The sequence below is a fragment of the Pangasianodon hypophthalmus genome, chromosome 16, assembly GCF_027358585.1.
Source record: "Pangasianodon hypophthalmus isolate fPanHyp1 chromosome 16, fPanHyp1.pri, whole genome shotgun sequence".
Taxonomy (NCBI): domain Eukaryota; kingdom Metazoa; phylum Chordata; class Actinopteri; order Siluriformes; family Pangasiidae; genus Pangasianodon; species Pangasianodon hypophthalmus.
The window spans coordinates 19494152-19517321 of NC_069725.1; the positions used below are offsets into that span (position 1 = coordinate 19494152).

At 35.8% G+C, this 23170-nt stretch overlaps 1 protein-coding gene across 1 annotated transcript; it reads right to left on the bottom strand.

Annotated features, from left to right (window-relative positions):
* Positions 1-4963: 4963 nt before the first annotated feature.
* Positions 4964-20278, bottom strand: LOC113530570 (C4b-binding protein alpha chain). The gene is made up of 12 exons (XM_034311656.2): positions 19796-20278; positions 19324-19512; positions 19041-19140; positions 18612-18685; positions 17723-17902; positions 17359-17535; positions 16467-16643; positions 15657-15830; positions 14669-14845; positions 14227-14403; positions 9175-9354; positions 4964-5914 (listed from the first exon to the last, which is right to left on the bottom strand). The coding sequence occupies exons 1-12, from the start codon at positions 19851-19853 to the stop codon at positions 5817-5819; spliced, it is 1761 nt and encodes a 586-aa protein (XP_034167547.2). The 5' UTR covers positions 19854-20278; the 3' UTR covers positions 4964-5816.
* Between the last annotated feature and the right edge of the window lie 2892 nt (positions 20279-23170).

Genomic DNA, 23170 nt, shown 5'->3' on the forward strand with positions numbered 1-23170 from the left:
ACTGTAGCTCATTTCTTTGCACACTATTCTCACAATTTCTCAGCCCTCTACCATGAAAGCCATATATGACACCTGATATGATTGTGTGCTGAGAAACTGAGACACTCCCCTACCATGAGGGAACAATGAGATTATTTAATGAGATGTTTAATCCTTGTATTATGTTGGAAAAAAAAAGACATCCATAATTATGGGTCAAACTGAGCCACGCTGTTTAAATGCACACAAAAACAAGCAAAGAGTCAGGTCAAAATATTAAAACTGTATTATGCATTGTCAGAAATAAAAAAAAAAAAAAAAAAAAGGACAGCATATAGTATATACAATGCACCATATTTAACATATTTAACAAAGTTCTTCACAAACTGTGGCTTTCTGATAACGCTGTTAATTAACATGACGCAAAGATTTCAAAATTCAAAATAATTCTCTGGCTTTTTCATTTCTGCCCACATGGTGAGCACAGTGGAAGTGTGTTCTTTCTGCAGATGTATTTCCTGCACTGGAAATACCACGTGTTGCTGGTTTTACAGTCTTGTTGAGGGTGGCAGACCTGACACCTTTTCCACTTCTTGCCATCCCCCGTACCCACCGCATTCTTTGCTTGCTGATTGGCTGCAGGTTTGGATATTACAGCTTGAAATTTCTGGACAATGGTTGCAGCTGCCAGGGTTTGAGGTGGCTGGGTTCGCCTCCGGATCTTGGGAATCTGACGTCTGTGTAATTTGTCCTCCTTCTATTGTTGGTTTATTTCAGTCCTGAGGATATAGGCATTGTAAACAGATACATGTACAGTGTTGTAGAAAATCACCAGAAGCCAATGAGCAGTCATGTGCTGACTGCTACAGTCAGGTCCATAAGTATTTGGACAGTGACACACTTTTCATAATTTTGCCTCTGTACACCACCACAATGGACTTGAAATGAAGCAATCAAGATGTGATTGAAGTGCAGATGTTCAGCTTTAATTCAAGGGATTTAACAAAAATATTTAAAAAAAAATATCACGGGCTCAAAGTATTTGGACAAACTAATAATCATAAATACTATGATTACTTTTAATACTTGGATGCAAATCCTTTGCGGTCAATGACTGACTGAAGTCTGGTACTCATGGACATCACCAAATGCTGAGGTTCCTCCCTTGCGATGCTTTGCCAGGCCTTTACTGCAGCCGCCTTCAGTAGCTGCTTATATACTCGAATGACAGCAAATCTTGTAGTCCCTGGAACCATTTTGATTACACTGGAAGCTGATAGTCTTTGTCTTTGCGCCTTGTCTTTGTTGTGGTGAAGGTGACTATTCTATACTACCGTCTTTAGATTTCCATGCTCCAACTCCTCTTGATTGTGGCTGTGTTCCATTGTTTCTAATGGAGGGGAATCTATGGCAGGCTCGTCCTCTGAGTCTTCTTCACCTGAAGAAAATTCAACATCTGGATCTTCAAGTGTATTGTCCTCTACATCTGGAGCGTCTTCTGTCTCTGAAACCTCATCCTCTATTTCAGTATCACAGAGCAAAAACTGTGAAAAGACTTCTTGGACTGTCGTTCTTCTGGAGCTCATTTTTAGCACCTATGTCTGACAAAGTCTGTTGCAGTACTGTCAAGCAATGTAGGGAAGCTCCTTTTTACCCTCCCAGGCCAATCAGAACCAGTCATAACTATATACATCAAAGACTTTTTTATTTTAGGTCTGTGAAACCATCTCTGAACATGAAAGTGTCCGAGTCAAAATGACTCACAGCACCATCTTTGTATACAGATATTGAACAGACCTTCCACAACACATCAGCGTGATCAGTGTGATCAGACCTTGTAAGTTCATGACCCTAAATGACGAAAAGAATTTAAGATAGAAAAAGAGAGGGCGAGAAAAGTGAAAATGGGTCGAATTGACCCATAACATAATAGGAATAGGTTAAAGGAAAAGTCCACCCAGAAACACATTAAATATGTTCAGACTGAAATATTTGTGATGTGTTCATGATTCTGGTGCTAATGTGTTGGTTGTTGTGTTTCCATTGTTCCTGTGAGAAGTTAGAGGTTTGTTCCGAATTGATATCAGATTGTTAGTGCTAGCGCTGTTACAATGGAGTTTAAAAGGAGAACACACTTCAGATGTAACGGATAAAGGTCAGTTTTTGCTGTTACCCCAAAAAGAAAAAAAAAAACAGCAAGGGCTTTCATAAACTTTCTCAGTCAGGAGAAATCCAGCATAGAAGTAGTGGAGACAAAAAATCGTTTCACAAAGAAACGGCTCTATGAGATGATGAGTGCAATGGCGGTGATGGCAGTATTAAAGCTTTGAAGCTTTGGAAACTGATCTGTTTAAGCAGAGTGTATAGATAATGAGACGAGAGAGCTGGCCAGACTAAAGGTCTAAAGTGCCGCTGTATCACACTCTTTAAGTAGAGATGTGGGCCATCTTTAAATAGAATGAGATTGCGGGTAATGTAGGGAAAAAAACAATAATGAAAATAGACTAAAAATGGTCAATTAGGAATTTAATAATAAAATAAAATAAATATTTCACACCATTGAAGATCACATATTGATTATGAATATTGATATGCAAGTTTTTTCCTTCAATACAAATTAATGAACAAAAAGATAAGCTACAGTCCCTAACTGTACACATAGTATACTTACAATGTAAGGTGTGTCTAAAAAAGTGAACAGAAAGTTTACACAATGTTTAAAAATCCCAGCAATGCTGCTGAATCATACAAGTGCCACACACACACACCAACTACCTTGTGTCATCCATGAATAAGGAATACTGCAATGGGGCATGTTGTTACAACCATATAAACATATTCACAAACCTGTTTGGTCAGAAGGTGTTGATTAATTTCCTATAACGCCATCTTTGAAAGTGGTTTCAGCTGCAAGGCAAATAAAAGGTTAATGTTAATTCTAATACAGTATTGTTTCTATAGTAATAGCTAATTCACAGACAGTTGTATGGCAGATATTCCACATAATCTAATGATAATAATAATTAAATTAAATAATAATAATTTTTAAAAATGTGCTGATAAATGTAATAAGAAAAACTTATGATCGTTTACTTGGTGAATTTTTCTGTAAGGAGACATTTATGTAATATTTATGGAAGGAGTCTTCAGTGTCAGCTCTTTGTAATAGTATAATAGCATAATTTCCGCAACAGTTTGTGCTTTCTTATTTCTGAGACAGAGAAAAGAGACTGGTACAAGAACAACTGCTATAATGTAAGTGATAACAGGAACTAATTTGTTTTGTGGACATTCCACAAAATTAAATGGAACTATAAAGAGATAAATTGAATGATGATGGGCCCTCCACTTAGCATCGACCGCACTGCACCTGACCATGTTTCGTTTCTTACATACTTACTGTATTTTTACCTTACCACCTTAGTGGAATTTGACTTTTCAATGTTTTGACATTATAGCTGGGTGATGATAGTAGTGATAAATGTTTTATTACAGGAGCTTCTTACTCAAAGAAACAAAACCTCTCACAGGGATGAACAGCCTAGTGGTCACTAACATTTCTGTCTTGATATAAAAAAGTGTGATTTTTTTATTCAAAGCACACACCTTGTAGGCCACTGTAAACATTAATTTAACAGTCTATGATAAGCTAAAATTAATGTTTACAGTGGCTTACAAGTGCTTCACCCTTATCAAAACCATGACTTGTTGAGCCATAGCCAAATTCGCTGGAACCATGTAAACACCCACATGACTGATCAGCAGGAAGTGACTGGCATTTATAGGTGTATTATATTACCAATTAAACACACACACACACACACACACACACACACACACACCATCAAGACAAGAACTTTGCCCTAGACAAATTTTTCCTAAAGATTTCAGCTGTAAACATCTGTTTTGCCTGAATAAAGACAATAACGCTGTTCAGAATATTGTTTTTTCATTTATAAATAAGATTTATTTACACAGAATTTGATGTGGTAAATAATATGGTAAATAAAAAGGGCTATGTTGTATTTCTCTATTGTATTAGTTTTAAAAGACCAAGCACTTACATGTCTACAGTGTAAAACTGCATATACAAATATGCAGTATATAAAAATAATTTTTAAAAGCTCATATCATTACAACATACATACTTGTATGTAGTAAGCTTTTATAAAAAGAAATGACAAGAACCAGTTTTATTGTTTACATAGCCACTGGTCAGTGAATCATTTCCTCCACACTGCAGTATGAAAGGTGCAGCAGGAAATAGGCAACAAAATAAACCACTGAGTAAAGACCATTGTGTTTTGTAAAGTAAAGAGTAGTGTAAAGAGTATGTCAGTGATGAAAGAGCTTCTGTTAATAAATAGATAATCTATTACAGATAGTTTTAAAGCTCACAGGGTGAAATGTGTGAATTAGAGGGATCATAGCAGTTCCAGTACAATACAGTATCTACTACTACAACAATATTTTTGCTTGTTCTGAATTCAATAAAATTAAAATCTTCTACTTGTGAAACCACTCATTTATCATAAACCTTGTTATTTTGGTGAAGTCTTGTATGAAATTTTACATTTCGGAGGTTTGAAGTGAATTATGATTTTCGTTCCCAGCAGTACTATCAGACCTTTAATAGAAGTGTATATATATATATATATATATATATATATATATATATATATATATATATATATATAAAACTAAAAATGAGGAGTTTCTTTCCTTCTTTACCCGTTTCTCCATTTTCAGCAGAGGTCTGTATACTGAATCAAAATATGAATCTAAGAGGGGGTGGGGTGTGACATTATATTTTACAAAAATGGAGGGAAAAATGGCCCTCTGAATTACCCTTTCTGAATGTCATACAAAATCAGACCTTTAACAGAAATATGTGTGTATATATATATGTATATATATATATATATATATATATAAATATATATATCTGTGTGTGTGTGTCCACAAAGACTCTCATTACGTCATTACGTATTGCTTTAATAGAATTAACCGTTAAACTGTTAATTTAACATAACCATTGTTATGTATCTTTCAGTTCATTAATATTAATTATTATTTTAACCATAAGGTGCACAAACATTTTGGTATTAAAATATGAGAAAATATTCTTTTGGCTTTTTTTTGACCTTCACTCAAGACCCAGGGTGCTAGAGTCTGTTTATGTTTAGAACAGGTTTCTTCAGAATAATTGACATGATCCGTGTCAAGTGGCATGTGCAATATGGAAATATGCCCTTTAATGTTTCAGCATTATTCTGGGTGCTCCAGGTGACAGTTTCTCTGACTGACTGAGATGAATCACGGCGTAAATAAATAAGGAAATAATTTTGGTCAAAATGATGCATGCATTTCAGAAATCATGTCACACTGACTGAATGTGTTTAAAACAAAAAACGTGTAAAGCATAAGACAGTCACAAAATAGAATTTTTTATAGCATATTTTAATGCAAAGAAAATGCTAATAGTTGATGTGTTTCATATCCAGCTCAGTCTGTGAACTTACCCAAAGTTACACAAACTTGATTCAACATTCTGTAAAAAATTCACGTAACACAGAAAAGGCAAACATTAGAAGTCACTCATAATTGGTGTGGTAGTTGTACAATTATGTGATTTGCAAAAATAGAGAATAGAGCAGACTTTGATTTGAAAAGCAAGCATACATTGTCTTTATAGATAAATGCTAAGGTTATTCAGTACCCTAAAGCAAGATGTCTGGACACTCGTCCAAATCTTGACCAAATTACACTGATGAATGAAAGTCTCCAAATGTTTAAATTAGCCGGAGAGAGTCTGGGACGATCTGTATGGGTCACTTTCAGTACATGCTTTTTGGTGAAGTTTCCTCTGTTGTAAGAGCGCTGGAGCACATATTGACCAGAGAACAAATTTTCTGGTTTAGTAAAAACTTGAGATCTGGAACAGAAAAGCAAAATAAGTTGATAAAAATAGACTATTATTAAACTGACTATTTGGACATACTGTACATTTCTCCATCCCTCATGGTTATTTTTTTCTGTGCAAACTTTCTGGTGTATACAAGACTAATTTCTGCTTACTTTGTGTGATCAATAGCTACGTTTACATGGACACTAATAATCCGATCGTAATTGGACTAGAAGCACAATCAGATTTAAAAAGTCACATGTAAACACGTCAATCAGAATGAACTGGCCAAAACCGATTAAAATTTCATTCGTATCGTAAGGGGTGGTTTAAACCTTTTCTAATCCGATGGAGAGGACATGTAAACACTTCATCGGATTGAAAATGAAACCAGATAGTTCTGCGCATGTGCAATGACGTACTAATCACGTAATGACGTATGACGCACGGCTGTCAGCGGTATTGGGGCTCTGACCGTAGCCTCACCAGGTGCTATGTACCCCTCCACCATTGAGCATAGTGTCATCAATGACTGTCGTGTCATCCTAAAATTCTCCTTCCACTCCTCGTCTGTGAAGTGGTGCAAGACGATGTTGTCCCACCAGTCCTTGCTTCGAATTGTCTAAGCCAACAACGTAGTTAATTAGCTAAAGAAGTTCAGTCACTGCCAACCCACTGGTCTGAATGGTCAGAGCTGCTCTAACAGCTCATATACAGGGCCTTTACAGTGGATGCACCACATAAACTAAGACTAAAATAAACAGATTTAAGAAACATATTGTTGTTTAAACGTCGTGTTGTGGTGTAAACGAGAATAATGCACTTTGGGCCGGTAATGGCACTCTGCTGCACGATGTACTTGTGTGATTTATCACACAAAAATACGCCAAAAGAACAGTCTTTTCCTCCCCAATAAAATGAGAGATGAGCCAATCGACAGGTGACTCTGGAATGATCTGTGCAGGTGCTGTGAACTCTCCGATATTAACAGACACTTCCTCGCCCCGCCCCCTTCCCCCCTTCCCCCATCTCATGCTCTCATTTCGCTTGATTTCCTCGCTTTCTTTCTGGCAAGGTAAATGGAGAACGTTATAAATTTGTTAATGTGAAATAAAATCTATCAGTATATGTTCAACTTAGCTAACATCAAACTATAGTATATTTTTAATATTTAGTATATTTATAGTATATGTTTATTAGATTTATTAGAGATGTCACCAAACAACTTCGGCAAAAAGAGAAAAAACGAACGAATATTTTGACCCGAAAAGTTTAAAGAGGTCTACAAGAAAGGCCACACTTTACGAATAATGTTAATGATGAGGATGATTAGAAAGTGATGAAAAAAAGTTGGGGGTTTTTGACTGGCACTCGTCAACAGAGAAACGAATTTTCAATTCAATTCATATTCAAATACTTTTGCTTCCAAGCTCAATTAAATGTCAGGATATTAATATGAAAATATGAAAATGAATATGTCATGAATCTACATAAAAAATATTGATGTAGGGGCAAAATTAATTCTAAGTAAATGCTATTAATGCTGTACTACATAAGAGTTTATTGCTCCATTTTGCCGTCTAGTGTAACAACAGAGACTCTGCTTTTGAAAATGGCAATTCAGAAGACTATTTTAATTTTATGAACTTGGATTCTAATTTCATAATCATTCTCACTGTAATGAGCAACACTGCAATGTTCATGTACTAAACCTACAAAAGCACCTGGACTGAATAAAACTCCACCATGGAACTGAATCCAAGTCATTTCTTTCTTTCTTTTCTTTTTTCCCCAAATAGACGAGTATTTATAATTGTATTTATAATGCAATATAATATATAAACGTATTTGTCATTGTGATTATCTGACTGTGCCTTTATGTTTACAAAAGCAATATTAAAGAGAGAAAATTTTATTACTAGTTTATAAATCTATTAATGATATAGTGCCTTCAAACATCTCGGAATCTCCAATTTCCACGTATTAATCGTGTTGAAGCAGACTTTTCCTGCACAAACAAACATATGTCCATCTATCTCTGATTGAAAAAAAAAAATAATTTTTTCACCTTAGCATTAAACTACATTTAACTATTTATCTTATTTTACTGGCATATTAATCTGACATTATTGTATTTTTGTTAAATATTTTATATTGGAATTATCTTCATCTTTCTATCACAGCTACTGTTTATTGCATTTTTTTATCATAGAATTATATATTATATTGTATATAATAGAATTATATTGTTGAATTCTTGATTCTCGATTGGACAGAAGGTATTGATTAATTCTCTATAACAGTAGATCTAACAATAGTTCCGGCTGCAATTTAAATCAGAGGTTTGTACTAATGCGCTGGTTTCTAATAGGTTACTGTTTCTATAATAATAATGCATTCACACATGCATTCATACTAAACATGTTGGTATTGAACAAAGAAAAATGTAGAATAAATAATATGCTGAAGCTTTGTCTAAGGTAATATTTATTTCAAATATATGAAAGGAAATACAGGAAAGTCTTCAGGACAGAAGACATTGTGCTTTCTGGTTTCTTGGTACCATGACAAGCTGCATTTTTCATCTTATTAACTTAAAGAGGGCTTCATGTTGGGCCGCATCACACCAACGTGGTGTACATTATTTAGCAGCATGCACTAAAATACTATAGCAGCTTGCCTCATCTTATTTTAATCATTAGTTATTATTTGTCTATTTTACTATTTTATTTTTGACTCCCATTTTTTTTTACTTGCAATGTAAAGCACTTTGCATTTTAAATATATGGAAGGTGATTATTATTATTATTATTATTATTATTATTATTATTAGCCATATTCTGAATATGATGTTTACATGCATACAGGTATCAGAATATTCCTGTATACATGGTTGTTGTAAGTATGTAAGTATTCCGTAATACCTAGCCAACAGCTACGCCAACTGTTAGCACCCACAATTCCTTGCAGATTGAGCACATGGATCTCCTTTCAGTGGATTTTCTGAATAAGGTGTTTACATGCAACAAATTTCTGATTAAAACAGGCATATTCCAGGAATGGGAATTGGAATTTGGGAAATCAGAATATTGTCTTAATCTGAATCGGGCAATCGGATTGCGGCGTTTACATGACTCAATAGTAATTAGAATATTGTCAAATTCCAATTAATATCGGAATATTGACGTGCATGTAAACATAGCCATTGTTTTTGTACCACGACAATTGCCTAGTATAGGATTTCTTCTGAATTTCAGGCTAAAAGATTTCAAAACATGTATTAATCTTACTGAAATGGCACCGTGGAGGAGGTGGATTCCATCCGTCTTCCTCACAGGTCAGGTATTCAGACCCTTCCATCTTGTATAGAGTCTTACACTGGACCCTGACCGATGATTTATATCCGTAATATGTCGATTTGCCTTCAATTATATATGCATGTTTAATTTGGGGTTCATCACAGGTCACCTCTGGAAATATAGAAGAGTGAACAGAAACATAGAACGCTGTTTATTTCAAACCACATCAACTATACATCTAATATCAGTGTGCTAATAGAAAATGGGTTCGTTGTTCACGGTATGTGTTTAGACAGTATGATACTGAGAGGAAGTTTGAAAAGTTATTTTTTTAAGGACATCTTTCACATTCCATTAATGTTGCAGAGACTAAAAATTACGTACACTGAGTTTCCAGTTTTTTTAGACACTGGATCAGTGTTCCTAATAAACTGGCAACTCAGTGTGTATCTGTGTATATAAATATTCATATTCTAGTAGTCAGTTTATTAGGTATGATTATCCAGTGACTTTCACACACATACACTTTATTATTCACAGGCATGGGATGCAGCAAACACTAGCTAGGTGAGAAGAACTGTCTACAGACAACACTAAGTGAGTAAAAATATCAGCTTGTAACCAGTATATTGTTTGTGAAAATCAGCCACTATCCCTTACTGATAACAAGGAATTCCAACACAATACAAAAACATACTTGAAGTGCTTTTCTGAAGTAAATAAAACCTGCTGTTCTCCACTGCAACCCTTACTCGATCCAAAGTAACTAATACAGCTAGCTAATGCACTTCATATTAGGAAAAAAAAAAAATTTCAGATACAGTCTATTCCCTGAGACACTGCTTGGAAGAATGTTAAAAATAAGAAAAAAAAATGTTGATAAATTAAAAACAAATCATATCAATCATTAATCTGTCATTCATTTAGCATTTCTATTCTTTTAATTCTTTGAATTAAATAATGTATCACATTAATGGAAATTAAGAACCGACACTGGCAAAGATCTTCAAAACAATGAAAAAAAAATCAACAAAAAAAAAACATTGTTCAACAATGTTCGAAAACATTGTAACATCACAATATTCAAAAACATCGTAATGTGTAGCTTCACCAATACAATGTTCCTCACAGGTCAAGTAATCCCTCTCTTCTGTAGCCGTCCATGTAGACATTTGCCAAGACTACTTGTGGTCCCTCAGATTTAGGCCTTTAATCTCCATAGATGTGGCCAAAGGTTTACATACACCTAGGCTAAAGACACTCAAACTCAATTTTTCACAACTCCACACATTTCATGTTACCATACCTTTCTTCTGGCAAGTCAATTAGGGTATCTACTTTGTTCACATCAGAGGACATTTTAAAAAGGTCGCTATGAGATTTATTTCAGCTTTTATTATTCCTTCAGTCAAAAGTTTACATACACCAAGTAGCCTGTCTTTTTTAAACAATCTGGAAGATTCCAGGCATTGACGTAATGACATTTAAAAGCTTGTGTCACACCTCTAGAGGGAACCCTCCCCTGAATTTTGCATCACTTCTTCCTTGGTTGTTTCAAAATCCTGTTCACACTTGGGACTTAATATGAAGCTTTACCATTTGCCTGTTCATTCGTATGAGTTCTGAGCCATGTATCTTCTGTCTGACTTTGGTGTATGAGCTTGCCTTGCACCATCCTGTTGAGTCTCCTTTGTTACATTCTAATTGGCCAACTGTCATAATTAGGAGTCAATTCTGAGTGCAAATGTGGTTGTAAAAGGGTCTACCTTTAGAACCAGTGTCTTTCTGCCCGTTATACCATTGGGAAAATCCAAACAACTCAGCCAACACCTCAGAAAAAAATCTGTGGACCCCAACAAAACGGTTCATCCTTAGGAGCAATTTCAAACAACTGAAGGTACCATGAGCACCTGTACAAACAATTGTATGCAAATATAAAAATCTTGGGACCATACAGACACTGCTTTTTTTTTCAGGAAGGAGGCCCAAATAACTCCCAGAATAACACAAATAACTAAACAACTGCCAGGGATAAACAAACTTAGGTCAAAAAGGTTCAACTGAGCCCCAAGACTCAGGTACTCAGGCAACAGGTGCCAAAATATGTATGTCCATCATGAAAAGAGTCCTATTTTGCCATGGCCTGTATGGCTGTCACACAATGAAGAAGCCCCTACTCCAAGGCCAGCATAAAAAAGCCAGAAGTTTGCAGGTGATCACCAGGATGAAGAACTAGCCTTTTGGAGAAGTGTTCTCTGGTCAGATAAACAAAATCTAAACTGTATGGCCATAATGATCAGTGCTAAGTATGGAGGAAAAAAAGGTAGGTTTTTTTAATCAAAAGAGCACCATCCCAACTGTGAAGCATGGGGGTGACAGCATCATGTTGTGGGTTTTTTCTGGAAAAGGGACTGGTGCACTTCAGAAAATAGATGGCATCATGAGGAAGGGGAATTATCTAGAAGTACTGAAGCAACACCTCAAGACATCTGTCAGAATATTAAAACTTGGTCTCAACTGGATCATCTAAAAGGATTGTGATCCTAAGCATACCTCCAAAGTTGTACCAAAATGGCTTATAAACAAAGTGAGAGTATTGGAGTGGCCGAACTGAAATTTGTGGACCGACCTGAAAAAGCATGACAGAGCAAGGAAGCCCACAAACCTGACAGAGTTACACCAGTTCTGTCAGGAGGAATGTGTAAAAATTATAACAAAATATTGTGAGAAGCTTGTGGAGGGATTCCCCAAGATGATTCAAGTTAAGCAATTAAAAGGCAATGACAACAAATACTGACAAAGTGTATGTGAACTTTTCACCCATTAAAATCTGATATAGTAAATATATACTGAAATAAATCTATCTGTGTCTTTGTGCACAAACAAGGACTGCAAGTGTGCCATTTGGGACAAGGCCTGCCTTTTCTTCTGGGCCTGCCTTTTGGTGTTTGCTATATCCTACATTCAGGAGTCAAGAGAGCAAAGCCAGGTCTCACAATAGGAGGGATAGCATTACTGTCTCTCCCCTGTCAGAGAGACACAAAGCAATGGCAGGTATCTGCAAGCAGATAGCACTTCCTCTGAGTGTGCTGCACTGCCCTGTAACACAGTGTGAGCAGTAGTTTGAAAAAAAATGCAGAGGTTGGCTTTGCGTGTCTCGGAAGTAGCCGGTTGGTAGTTGTTGTCTGATAGTGGAGAGTTAGCTAGTGGGTGGGATTTGGCAAGACTAAATTGCAGAGAACATGGGGAACTATAAAAAATTATAGTATGTGCAAATTTTAAATAATTCAATTTCAAGACCCAATCAAAAGAAAGCAGTTTACTCTTCAAACACCAAATGCTTAGTCATGTTTTTGACAGTGGAGACAGTTTAGCATCCCTGGCCTAATTTATCAGGTGTCATCAGTTTTAAATGCTTTAAAGGAAACAGCATGATAAAGATCTGCAAATTATGAAAGCCAATACCCATGAAGATATCGGCATTTCACAGCCAACATACCAAACATACCAAACGTAATTTGTAAAGTAATTACTCAATTTGTTTTTTACCAGACAACTTATTTACTCTTACTTGAGTTATTTTCCTGATCATTACTTTTACATTTACTTAAGTGAATCATTGCTACAGTAGCAGTACTTTTACTAAAGTCAGTGTGCAAAAAACTCCTTTCTCTAAACTTTAAAGCAACGAAAGCTTCGACCATGTAACCACTAAAAGGAACTGCAATATTTTTCAGTCGGATTTCAACATGACAGTGACTCAAACCAGTCATTAACCATATTGCAAAGTCAAGCAGGTGCAAGTTGATGATAGCTGAACAAAAACAAAGTTGCATCAGTGTGCTCATCTAAAATAATTTTTCATATTCTAGTAGTAAGGAGAAAATTAGGTGTTAGGAAAGATAGCTTTTGAAACACAGGGAAACCCAAATCAATGACTGCTTTATAATTACTGCAGGTCAGCATTGGCCATGTGGGCCTCAATATGCACAAAGTAAGAATAATTGGTGACTTCTAAATATCTTCATTCATTCATCTAAAGTAACTGCTTTTAATTAAATAGTTTCTAATTTGTTAACTGGGCAGTCTTAATCTTGAGTAAAACCTGTATAAACTGATGATGTCTTTTGTTCCTCTAACATAGCTTTTATCAAAGATAGATATTAACCTCTTCAAGTGTGAGACACTTAGAGAAGAATAATGTGATTCTTTTTTAATTTGGTACGTTCGTACAAGTGTATTTGAACAATATCAATTAACTTCACTAGAGCAATTGGTTGGCTTATCAGGCTGGGAGTCTTGGACAGAAGGAAACCAATCAAGCACACTAACTAGAATATTAGGACCATGCCCAGACAGTCATCAGATAAACTTTATTCCTGGGGACACTGCTCTGAAGAATGTTTAAAAAAAAGAAGAACCAAAAAAAAAAAACCCATATCATTCATTCCTCTGTTATTTCTATCTGTGAGGCTCTGCTATTTGCATTTCTGCTCTTCGAATTAAAAAAGGCAACACTTTAATGGAAATTGGGAACCAATCTAGGCTAATGAGAATATCTTCAAAAAACTGAAAAAACAAAACATTGTTCAGGAATGTTCAAAACCATTGATTATTTTTACCGATACACAGTGAGAGAGTTGGAATCCATCCATGTTTTTTGTACATGAAAAAACTTTTCATGAGCCTTTCCTCATATCCACATTAGTTCAGAGACAAAGTAACATTCCTATATTTTCTGTCTGCTAAACTCACTAAACTCCAGTTTGCTTTGATCAAAACAAAAAACTCCTTTCTCTAAACCATAAAACAATGAAAGCTTCGACTATGTAACCAATAAATGGGAACTGCAATATTTTTCAGTTGGATTTCAACATGACAGTGACTCAAAACACAAGTCATTAACCATATTGCAAAGTCAAGCGGGTGCAAGTTGGTGATAGCTGAACAAAAACAAAGTTAGGAGACAATACAAAGATCCTTGTATTAAACATGAATAGAATCAAGACTCAAAAGATGTTTGGGATTTTCTCAACGACTTACCCAGACACTGAGGAGAAGGCTGAAATGTTCCTTCGTCACTACATGATATTGTTGAAGCACCTTGAAGTCTAAACCCTTTCTTACACAAGTATGTGACTGTTTGTCCATATTCATATTTCTCCTTCAGGGGGTTAAAGTGTCCATTGTTTATAACAGGAGGTTTTAAACAGGTCACAACTGAGGAAGAAAGAATTGCAATTGACCAAGCAGATATTTGCAGTGACGTTTTGAGAAGTGTTTCTCGGTAGGTCATTTTTCTCAAAATGAAAAACGCACATATTTTATATTAATTATAAATATTTTTCTCTTTGAGTCAATCAAAAGAGCAAATAAAGTTAAGGCTAAAGAAGCAGAATCTGTGAATAAACATAACATTGTAAGAATCACAACTGTAGTGAATACAAGGTTTAATCAATCATTGAATAGGGCTGATTAATCTTACTGTTGCACTTTGGAGGAGGTGGATTCCATCCCTTTTCCTCACAGGTCAGGAGGTCAGACCCCTCCATTCTGTAGCCTTTATCACACTGGTACCGGATGGACATGTTATAGTTATAGGATGATGCCTTTCTTCCAACTACGACTGCATTGCTAATGTTGGGTACATCACAGGTCACCTCTGGGGAAAAAAGAGGAGTGAACGGAAGCTTATAGCATTATATCATGATCTTGCATCAGCGTGCTTATGGGAAATGGATTCATAGCTTACATCAATCTTGTATTTTTTTTATTTAAACTTAGTTATAACTAGGGTAAAACCAGGGATCCATTGATACCGACCACTTATCAGCTGTCATCTAACCAACGCTCATTCACACCACCAGAATTCAGTATGTGAACCTAAAAAAATTCTGAAGTCATACATGTGACTCACATTCAGTGTTTAAATACCAGGAAATTTTCGCTCAGTGGAACAGCTGAGAAGCGATAGGAGAAGTTGCATAATATCATTCCAGTCTCTTAGACTCACTACTAAAGTCTTAAGTTATATGCAAATGAAAAATGGTGACTTAGAAATTCATTCATTCGTTCATTCATTAATTTACAGTATCCAATTTATTGCTTTAACCCTAATCTTGAGTAAAGCCTGCGTAAAACTGATGACGCCTTTTGTTCCTCTAAGATAGCTTTGATCAAAGTTACATATTCACCTCTTAACTACAATATTAGAACCACATCCAGACAGTTATCAGATATGTTGTGTTCCCGGGGACACTGCTGAAGAATGTTGAAAATAAAATTGAAAACATCATAACAGTCATTATTCTGTTCTTTGTTTCTGTGAGATTCTGCTATTCAATCTTCTGCTCTTCTAACTGTAAAAGGCAGAACTTTAATAGAAACTTGGAACCTACCTCAGCTAATGAGCATATCTTCAAAACAAAACAAAACAACGTTCCACAATGTTCAAAACCATTGATTATTTTTACCGATACACTTCGGGAGAGGTGGAATCCATCCATATTTCCAACACATCAGTTCATCAGACCCCACTATTCTGTAGCCTTTATTACACCTGATTTGGACTGATACACCGTATCTGTAACGTGGTAAGCTTTCATCGATAACTGCGTTTGGGATGGCTGGTGGATCACAGGAGATCTCTGGATGAAAAAAAGAGCAGAAACCTTTGATGAGACTTTGTCCTCATATGCACGTTAGTTCATAGCCAGAGTAACAGTCCTATATTTTCTGTCTGCTACACTCACTAAAATCCATTTACAGCCACGTGGCTGAGCTCCATTATCCTTGCAGTCCTCCATGTAGAATTTTGACCTAGCTTACTTGTGGTTCCTCAGATTCAGGCCTTTACTCTTTGGCCCTGTATCAAATGATGCCCTAAATCCTGCAAAACTTCTTCAAGTCTGCACATTTGTGCACTAACGAGGACCACAAAGGTGCCATTTAGGACATTTATCTCTTCTGGGCCTACTTTTAGGTTTTTGCTATATACCCTGCATATGAGAATTTTGCAACTGCAGAGTTTGGTGTTTTCTCCAGTGCCAACACACCTCATCCATCTGCTCAGAAAATTATCAAGTCTTTCATGTGTCATTTCGAACACTAAGCACAAGAAGTGAGAAAACTATTTAGGATAAAAACACTTCATCTTAAAACCAAAAAAAACAAAGAAAGTTTTGACCACTAAAGAGACCAGGCAAATTTCAACATCACACACAACACAAACAAACAACACAATCATATCTTTTTTTTTTTTTTTTTTTTTTTCGAATACTTACCTTGACACTGAGGAGAAGTCTGAAATGTTCCATCATCAGTACAAGCTATTGTTGAAGCTCCACGAAGTCTAAAACCTTCATTACAAGAGTATGTGACTGTTTGTCCGTATTCATACAACTCCTTCAGAGGGTCAAATAGTCCATTGTCTATAGCAGGAGGTTCTAAGCACGTTATAACTGAGGAAGAAAAGAATTGCAATTATATATTTGCATTAATATTTTGAGATGCATGTCCTTTTTCCTATGTAATCATATTCTGAAGGTACTAGATCTCAAAAAAAAAAAAAAAAACTTTTGATTGCATGAATGGAGTAAATACAGTACTGTGCAAAAGTCATAGGCACATGCAAAGAAATGCTGTAGGGAAAGATGCCTTCAAAAATAATGAAATTAAATGTTTCTACATTAAAAAATACTGTAAAGAGCAGTAAACAGTAATAAATGAAACAAAGTCAATATTTGGTGTGAAGACCCTTTGCTTTAAAAAAAAATGCTCTAGTCTCAGGTACAGTGTGTGCAGTTTTATAAGGAAATGAGCTGTAAGTGTTACTGAGCATCTTGCAGAAGCAGCCACAGTTCTTCTGGAGACTTTGACTGTCGCACTTGCTTCTTATTTTTGCAGCAAAACCCAGCAGCCTTCATTATGTTTTTTTATCTGAAAAGTGTCTCTTATGTAAAATGCTGCTTTCTTTACTGACATTTTTCTGTAATATTTAATTTTGTGCTGGAAAACTAATGTTTGGAAATGTAAAATGCGTTTGTACTAACTGGATAATGTCATAAAATAAAAATCTATAACAAAGTTTGTACTAAAAAAAATAGGGTGCGTAAGACTTTCACACGGTAATGTAGAAAATTGTGTATATTATTGAGAAACATTAATTATTGGTACCAGTGCACTGAGGAGGAGGTGGATTCCACCCATCTTCCTTACAGGTCAGGAAATCGGACCCTTCCATTCTGTAGCCTTTATTACACTGGTAGCGGATAAAATTGTTATATTTATAAGGTGGCCCTCTTCCTTCAATTCGAACTGCGTTTGGGATTTTTGGACTCTCACAGGACACAACTGCAAAAAAAAAAAAAAAAAAAAAAAAAAAATGTCATCTTTTTTATTCCTTGTACCTGTTTATTCTAGAAAATTACACATATAGCAAAAAAAAAAAAAGATGATCCTCATAAAAGTGTAAAAACAGGATTTTTGTCCTCATTTTTAATAACATATTTTTTAAAATATTGAATCTAGCGGAACTCACATAGACACCGAGGAGGAGGAGGCTGAAAAGTTCCATCACCGGAGCATGTTATTTCTGAAGGTCCAATAAGATCAAGACCTCTCTTACAAGAGTATATGACTGCTTCTCTATAATCATATGAGTCTTCCACAGGATCAAAGATACCATTTGTTATACTGGGAGGCTTTAGACACTTCGCCACTGGAAAAAAAAAAGGATTGTTCAATTTTTCTAGAACAGTTCCCAGTAGAAACATAATTTCAGCTGGGACTGGGGCTCTAGTCAAGATAGAGGGAATCACGGATAGCTCCAAATACCAGTCTATTTTGGCACAAAACCTGTAGTTAAAAAACCTCTGTTAGACTCCTGAAGAAAACATTCATCTTCCAGCACGATAACAACCCAAAGCACAAATCTACATCAAGAAAGGAATGGTTTCAGAAGAAGAAGATAAGCACTTTGGAATGGCCGAGTCAGAGCCCAGATCTAAAATCCTATCAAAAACCTGTGAAATGACCCTCACAATGTGATAGATCTGGAGCAATTTTGAGGAATAAACTAAAATCCCAAATGGAGATGTAGAAGTCGCTTGGCCAAAAACACTGATTGGTGTATTACAAGCAAAAGGTGCTTTAATAATGTATTAGTAAAGGGGTGTTCACACTTGTGCAACCAGATTATAAGGTTTTTCTTTTTTTTCCCCTCAAAACATTTCATATTTTTCATATGAACTTTGTTTGAATGCAATATCACAGTAAACGTGGAAAAAGATTTTTTTTTTTTACATCAAAACAACCCTGCATTTTTAATAGGGGTGTGTAGACTTTTTACATAACAAAACTGCCCCAGTTAAAAACAATTTTTAAGGATGAAATGTACAATTTTTTTTACAGTAACAAAATAACATTACCTTTGCATACAGGAGCTCTCCCATCCCAACCTGTTTCTCTGCAATTTCTGCTTGGTTGTCCAACAAGCCAAAAACTACAAATAGACATTTGTTTTAAAATATGCTTTCCAATGTTCACAAGCACCATTATATGCACTTTGGGACAAAAAAACATTGGCCAAGCAAAAAAATAAAAAAGTGCATGAAATTTAGTTCCCGATTTCCTTTTCCAATTAGTCTTGTCCAATTCCCATAATACTGATTTTGATTCAGAAATACATGTATACATAGGAATTAACTTAACTAGGAATTAACTTAATCTAGTATGTTCAAACATTGGACTAGTTGTGTAATTTGTATATAGTTACATTACATAGTGTGTTCAAGCAGATACATGTGTGCATAAACAAATATGGCCAAATATTTAAAAGAGAAAAGGCTAAACTTTACCCTTCATTACATTGTGCTGTGATTGTTGCACCAAACAGAATTCCTTCTGGAAATAAATACTTTCCATGGTGGATCTCGCCAGGATTTCCACAGGATTTTTCTGGATAAAAATACACACATGCAGTAAACACATTTTTCTCTCATTTCGACTTGCTTGGAAAATAGAAACACAAAAAATGTTTTCGAGAATCGTGATATGATGTTTTTGTCATATCGGCCATCAGTAATTCAAACGACGCACAAATTAAAGCTCAATCTAAAAAGATGTTTGTAGACAAATTACTTTTGCATAGAAATTCGAGTTTGCTCCATTGGGTTCCGGTGCAGGTGATTGACCTGGATGCTGATATTCTCACAGGCACATAACCAGAGGAACATCTGAACTTTACAGTGGATCCATCAGGAAAAGTTTGTTGGTCTGAATCATCAGTCAAAATCCGGTTTCCTCCAACAGCAGGTCTCTCACATTGTGCTGAAATCAGACATATTAGTGATTAAGGAAGGTGTTACTGATTTGATTCCAGATATCCTCTATATATCCTGCACTTTGCTTGATCTCAAGTTCATAACCTTAAAATCACTCATTAAGACTAAAATTGCCAGTTTAATGCCTTTAAAACGAGATCTCTCCATTTAAAAACGTAGGAAAAGAATCTTTCTTACATTTTTTTCTTCATAAATAGCAGAATTATATATTTATATAAGGTGGTGAGGCTGCAGCTGTAATACCTAATGGCGTATAAAAGAGACCTCACCTCGGACGTTTACAGCAGTCATGAGAAGCGTAAAGAGAATGATCAGATAGCGCAACATCTTCAACTGTAAATATTAGACACCAGCTAGGCTCTGTCCTAGATTATCACTACTTTTGACCATGCAGTAAAGAGGAGCAGGACCATTCATCCAGCAAGCTTACCTGCAAATTAAAATACATGGGCTAAATTAGTTACATTTACATTTAAAGAATTCTACAGAATTCTACTTCTGTATATAAATATATTCTCCTTAGAACTGAGGTTAATGAAAAGTGTCTTAAAATTCATCTTAAAATTTGCAAAACCAGTCAACCATTCAACCAATTTAACTTTCTTTCATTCTGTATATGCTTAATTTCTTTTCAATTAAATTTAATTAAGGATATGAACATTAACCTAAATGCAACAATTTTAACATTTTACTGGGGACATTCTTCATTTGGCTCCCTGTAAATAATTAAAACATACATGGTCATAAGTAAAATGTCTCCTACAACAATGTGGATAAAAAAATACATTAAGGTCATCTTGGTGTCCACAACAAAGGACATTTTAAATGGGCTATTATTGTTAAAAAACACAAAAATATAATAATAATATTATAGCAAATATAACAATAGCTAAACAATATTTAACTTACAGTTTTCTGTTTCCATAAACTGTGCTTCATGCAAATGTTTCATTTTATGCAGACAGAAAGAGGAAATAGTTCTCTCACCTTGATGAATGGGGTAACATAGGAACGCCCAGGATGTCCTCTTTAACATTCAGCAGAAATTAATACATTAACTAACCTAACAAACACAAATACAGTTTCTTTCACTTCCCAAGGAACATAAATGGCAATGACTCTCTACTAATCACTATTTGTGCTCTCTCTCTCTCTCTCTCTCTCTCACACTCTCTCTCTCTCTCTCTCTCTCTCACTAGAAACAATTAACATCTTGTCAGTCAATTGTCCAAATACCTTTGAGCCCCTGAGTCATGTAATTCCATGGCTGCAATTCCTAAATGATGAATGTCATATTTTTGTGGAACCTCTTAAAATAAAGCTGAAAGTCTACACTTCGATTACATCTTGATTCATGATTGTTGACAGGAAAAACATGAATCTGGCTCTAACTATGGAACCATTGGTCCAATTGACTTGAAATTTTGCATGCAGTGTCTTTGTCAAAGGTCGAATCAAAATTTATGAGGACAGTCACATATCTCGAAAAACATGGCTGCCATCAACCAATTCATTTTCAGCAGCTATTAGATAAGGGTAACAAAGGCCGATTGGACTTAGTAGACTTGCATGACTCTTGGCCCCAGCGGTGTTTTGAAACTAATCAGCCACTGGGGGCGCTATCAAGTTTTTCATGCACATAAATGGTTTTATATACATTTGATGGAGCACCTCATTTTGAACAACTTTGCCACAAGAACCATTGGAGTCAGTCAAATTGTTTGTTAAATAATTACATAAAAAATATACTTTTGTGAACTAGTCCTAGGTTTTTCGCCCAACCAAAATAAAAATGTTTGAAGAAGGTGTGGCCACACCAGGCAAAAACGTTTGAAGAAGGTGTGGCCACTTTTACTGAATGGCTATAACTCTTGAACAGAATGAGATATTTTCACCAAACTTGGCAAACTTATGTTTGGGCTCAATCTGACATCACATGCACAAAATGGCAGTGCTTGGCCACATGGTGGTGGTATAACAGGACAAAACATGAAATTGGTGCTAAATATGGAGCCACTGGTCCAATCGACTTGAAATCTTGCAGAAAGTGTCTTTGTCCAAGGTTCCATCAATGTTTATGAGGATAGTTGGGAATCTTGAAAAACATGGCTGCAATCGGCCGATCAATGTTCAGCAGCTATTACACCACACGACGTTCCATCTGTTTGTACTAGGTGAGGGAGCGTCTCAGAGGTCCATCTTCCAACTGCACGACTTCGGCTCTGCATGAATGCTCTTCTCATAAACACTCAATCACTCTAAGTCATATCAAACCAATCATTGTCAGGAAAATATCAAGTATCGACATATTAAGTACAGTATCAAGTAAAATATCAAGATACTACAATGTAACATGTGGACTCCAGGCAACTTGCAAGTTTGAAAACTGTTGCTTTCAAAGGTACCAGCAGTACGGTCATCTGCTGTTTTGGGTAGACTATCTAAAAAATTTAAAGAACTTTCTTGCTTACACCATCACATTCAAGGTTGCTGCTATAAAATATAATGCTATAGCAGTTTTCAAGTCTCACCAGGAGCATTCAGTGATGGTTGTCATTAACAACACCCAAAATTACTTCAAACTTTTCAGAGTCATGCTGAAATATAAAACAATAAACAATAATTAAGCTGCACTATTAGTTTCCATAATGTTCTAATATTATAATATGATGTTGGAGTTTCTCCTATTAAATACAATCTTATACATCTGTTCACATACCTTTAATTTGGACTTCCCACAATTCCAGATCTGTGTAATTTCATATGAATCAACAAAAAGGGCCTTTTCCCGATGGAGCTTGTTATACTTCCTCACCAGTAACAATAAACAGGCATTGGCAACCTTGCAATAAAAAGGGAATAAATCAGAATCAGAAAGAGCTTTTACTGCCAAGTGTGCTCACACACACAAGGAATTCGTCCTGGTATGAAAGCTTTGATTGATTTTACCTGCCCGCTTCCTCACTCTGAATGAGTATAGGTCCTGTAGGGTGGGCAGAGGAGCACCAATAATCCTCTCAGCAGTGCGGACTATCCATTGAAGTCTTCTTATATCTGATTTGGTAGCTGCACTTTGCAATTTGGTAACTGCAGTTTGTAGTAATTGAAGTGCACAGAACAGACTTGATGACAGCTGAGTAGAACTGGGTCAGTAGCTCCTGTGGCAGGTTGAAGTTCCTCAGTTGGCGAAGGAAGTACAATCTCTGCTGGGCCTTTTTTTTGAAGATGGAGTCTATGTGGGTCTCCCACTTCAGGTCCTGTGAGATTATAGAGCCCAGCAACCTGAAGGACTCCATGGTTGTAATGGTGCTGTCCAGGATGGTGAATAAAATAAAATAAAATATTCTATAGGGAACAATCCTAGACAGTAGTACATGTACACGCTTCCCAGCCCAAATATCACTTATGTCTGTATAGAATAATGACAGATGTCCTTTTTTTATTTATGGCTAAGATGTGGGGCTGATTGGCATAGTGTGAAATGACTACTTTTAAATAAATGATTAGTTTTAAGAGAGAAGTGTCAGGTTAGCGCATAAAGGGCGCTGAACTACAGTACCCATCAGCCACTGCACATCACATGGCCACACCACATGTTCCACTGTTCATTCACACCTGGTTCTTGTTTCACCCAAATGAGCACC

Bases quoted from the DNA above. Each gene is read 5' to 3' on its own strand.
- LOC113530570 (XM_034311656.2), bottom strand. From the start codon at position 19,853: ATGTTGCGCTATCTGATCATTCTCTTTACGCTTCTCATGACTGCTGTA. The intron at 19,513-19,795 runs GTGAGGTCTCTT...GTCTGATTTCAG, and splicing joins GACTGCTGTAAACGTCCGAG to CACAATGTGAGAGACCTGCT. The intron at 17,536-17,722 runs GTGAGTTCCGCT...TTTTTTTTGCAG, and splicing joins TCCTCCTCCTCGGTGTCTAT to TTGTGTCCTGTGAGAGTCCA.